Below are 3616 nucleotides of genomic sequence, written 5' to 3' on the forward strand. Positions count from 1 at the left end.
AATTTCTAGGTCCGCCACTGCTGTCTGTTATGCTTATTATAATTATCGCGTGCTTCATTGTTTGAAAATGTTGGACATATTGACTCGGTCTTTGAATTGGCCGGTATCGACCATGTCACTAACTTGCTCAATTATCCTGGTTTAACTCTATTTTTTCTTGTTTCTCTTTTCATATCATTACCACTACTCCCCCTAGTTTTACAAGTAACCATTTATTAATGTTCACTTGTAAAATCGTTGTGGATTACCAATAGTAACATTTTAGTTTTTTTGCCTTTACATTAAATTCGGTATCGTATTTGCATTTTTTTTTTTTTGCATTTGCCGATATTACACTTGCGCATTAACACTGAATTCGGCATCATATTTTGCAATTATTTTACATTTGCAATTATACTTGGTCTTGGTTACATACCGATATTATGTCTGCGGCTCTTTCAGGCCGATATTATACTTCTACGATTATACTTGCGACCATTATCAGGCCGAGCAAAGATAGTGGATCAGACCATCTATTCAACTCTCCTTGAGGTGCATATGTTATCCAACCTCCCTCCTCACTTGAATGGGTGAGACAGCTAGCTAGGCTGTTCGCACGTTCATATCGAAAGCGGGTTAAGGGTTCCATATTCAGATTATTGGCCGCTGATTATGTATTAACGGCTTCAGCCAAATATAAAGCAATGTTAAAAAATGTATGACTGTAGTCATTCCGAGAGAAAATGCATAAAAATTACAGCAGTAAAAAAAAAAAGCTTAAACATAGAACCTTGTAAGAACACTTGCATTCCAAACATTCTTTAACGGAACCCCCTTCAAAGTCATGAGCCGATACGACCCTTGGTGGATGGTCTCATATATTTGGTACGGCCCTTCCCAGTTAGCGGTGAATTTGCCGTCTCTATTCCCTTTGCCTGTTGCTTTCGTTCTTCGCAAAACAAAGTCCCCATCTTCAAGGGGTCTGTAGTTAACGCGTTTATTATATGCCTTTCTCATTCTGTTCTTGTAAGTTGCAGACTTAATTGCGTCCTTTAACCTTATTTTTAGTAAAAAAAAATCCAGTTGCTGCCTAAGCGGGAGATCGTTCTAATCTTCGCAATAATGTTTGTATCCGGAATGTGAGAAGGCCAACTTCGGCATAAATAACCGCCTTTGTACTGAAAGCGAGGTTGAATGGTGATTCCCCTATTATCTCCTTTGTTGTCGTCCTGTTGTCCCACAATATTTCAGGCACCAGGTCAGCCCACAATCCTTTTGCATCTTCAATTTTCTTCTTCAAGGTGCTAAGAAGCTGTTTATTAGCGGTCTCCGCTTGACCATTTGATTGAGGATGGCATACAACTATGTAAGCGAATTTTACCTTATATATGCTGGGAAAATTTTTAACTGGGCTGCAATCGAACTGAGAACTGTGATCAAAGACCAAGGATATCGACAAGCTGAATCGAGTGAATATGTTTTTCCAGATGAACTTTCTCACTTCACCTGTTGTTATCTTTGCTACCAGCTCTGCCTCTATCCACTTTGTGAAATAGTCTATCCCCACTATTAGGAACTTACACCCTCCAGTGGCCGACGTGAAAGGACCGACAATATCCATTCCTCATTGCGCAAAGGGATCGGATTAAGAATGGGTATCAAGTCGTTTGGCGGCTGATTTATTGCCGGCCAGAACTTCTGGCATTTATCACACTTTTTGGCATACGCAAGTGTGTCTGCGTTCATTGTCGGCCAATAATATCCTTTTTTCATTGCTTCCAGGGACATTAATTGGCCACCAGAGTGATTTCCACAGTCACCCTCATGAATTTCTTTAACTAGCCGAGCATACTTATATGATGTTATACATTGGTGCAAGGTTAAGGAGAAGCCTCTTTTGTAGAGCATCCCTCGAAACATAACGAACCAAATGCTATCTTTCTTTACTTTTTGCGCCTCATTTTTGTCGATAGGGAGGACGTCGTGTATTTTGTAGGCCAGTATGTTAACGTACCATTTACGACCCCCTTCTACATAGTTAACTTCCTTGTGACTTTCTTCATCAATAGTCCTATAATTCAAGATCTCGACCATGACTGTACGTGAAGGAATTATGTTTTTGTCATGTGCAATTACTAGATATATAAATGGATCAAATTATGGAGATAATTAAGTTTGTTCATTTGGGTCGTCGTTATATCATAGCTAGAGGTACTAACGATCTGTGGGCTAGTAAAATAGGCCAAAGCCCAATTGAAAGGATCTTATAAGGTCACACAAAGAGCCTAGATTGAGCATTATAGGACAAGGCCCATCACGGGCCTCATCACTCTAGGTGGTCGGCCATAGGGTGGTTTAAAAGGGGTTTTAGGCTTCGTGACTTTGTCTAATTATAATGGGATTATAAATAAACTAAGTGCCTAGGGTTTGACAAATTGAATTCAGTTATCAGTTTGATCAAACCCGAATTAGCAAACACGAAACCCAACCCTCTCAAACTCCTCTTTCTCTCTCTCTCACGGCTTTCCCCTCCTCCTCGACGCCGGTGGTGGTTCGTAGTGGTGCTGGTTTGTGTGGTGGTCGGTTGTCTATTAAAGGTGGTGATCGTGGTTCTTCCCTTCACTCAACCAATATAGTATTGGTGGACGGCTCATTTGAATCCCGTGGACCAAGTAGAGGAGCAACACTTAGGGCTCTATTTTCTCCCTGATTTGCCTGTCAAATAGCTTCGCGGAATTCACGCTTCAAAGGTATGATTATATGTCTTGTGTGTTATGCATGTGATCTTGGGATTAGCTAGGTGCTTTATGAATATGATTCATGATTTTCCGCTTTATAGTACCTATAAACTCTTACAGTACGCTCCAGGTCGTTAAAGCTTGAACTTGCTAGCTTTGCTAGTGAATCTGCTTGTGCATTCTGAGCACGTGGTATTAGATTAATTTCAAAGTGATCTAGATTAGCCGTTATGCTATTGAGTTTTGCCAAGTAGGCTATCATCGCCGGTTCTCAGGCTTTGTAGTCGCCGCTGAACTGACTTGCTACTAGCTGCGAGTCTGTGGATAACTCAACTCTTTTAGCTTCTACTACTATACATAACTGGACCCCTACCAACATTGCCTAATATTCAGCCTTGTTGTTAAAGGCCTTAAATTTTAACTTTATCGCGTACTCAAATATATCCCCCCTACGGAGACGTTATGATAATTCCAGCTCCTAATTAGGTTAAGGCTGCATAGTCGTCAACAGATCCCTTCTAAGTTTCGATGTTATCCTCGTCTTCAGTCTAGGATGATTCCACAATAAAATTGGATAAGTCTTGGGCCTTTATCGACACTTTTGGCTTATAAATTAATACATATTCCGATAGCTCTATTTCCCATTTAAGCAAGTGACCAGAAGTTTCCATTTTCTGAAGAGATTTCTCTAACGGCCGATTTGTCAAAACTTCGATTGTATGTGTGTCAGAGTACGACCTTAAATTCCGCGCTGCTATCACAACCGCATATGCAATTTTTTCTACTAACGGGTATCTTCGCTCCGCAATGTTGAATACATGACTCACAAAGTATATGGGCATTTGCACTTTCTTTCGCTCTACCAACAATATTGCTGCCATTGTCTTTGGGGTGGCCGA

General features: G+C 40.5%; 1 protein-coding gene across 1 annotated transcript; it reads right to left on the reverse strand.

Moving 5' to 3' along the window:
• Positions 1-1069: 1069 nt before the first annotated feature.
• On the reverse strand, positions 1070-1600 carry LOC145574719 (uncharacterized). Its single transcript, XM_081632569.1, has one exon. The coding sequence runs from the start codon at positions 1598-1600 to the stop codon at positions 1070-1072; it is 531 nt and encodes a 176-aa protein (XP_081488695.1).
• Between the last annotated feature and the right edge of the window lie 2016 nt (positions 1601-3616).

This window comes from Chenopodium album, chromosome 2 (assembly GCF_948465745.1).
Source record: "Chenopodium album chromosome 2, dcCheAlbu1.1, whole genome shotgun sequence".
Taxonomy (NCBI): Eukaryota; Viridiplantae; Streptophyta; class Magnoliopsida; order Caryophyllales; family Amaranthaceae; genus Chenopodium; species Chenopodium album.

Bases quoted from the DNA above. Each gene is read 5' to 3' on its own strand.
- LOC145574719 (XM_081632569.1), bottom strand. From the start codon at position 1,600: ATGGATATTGTCGGTCCTTTCACGTCGGCCACTGGAGGGTGTAAGTTC.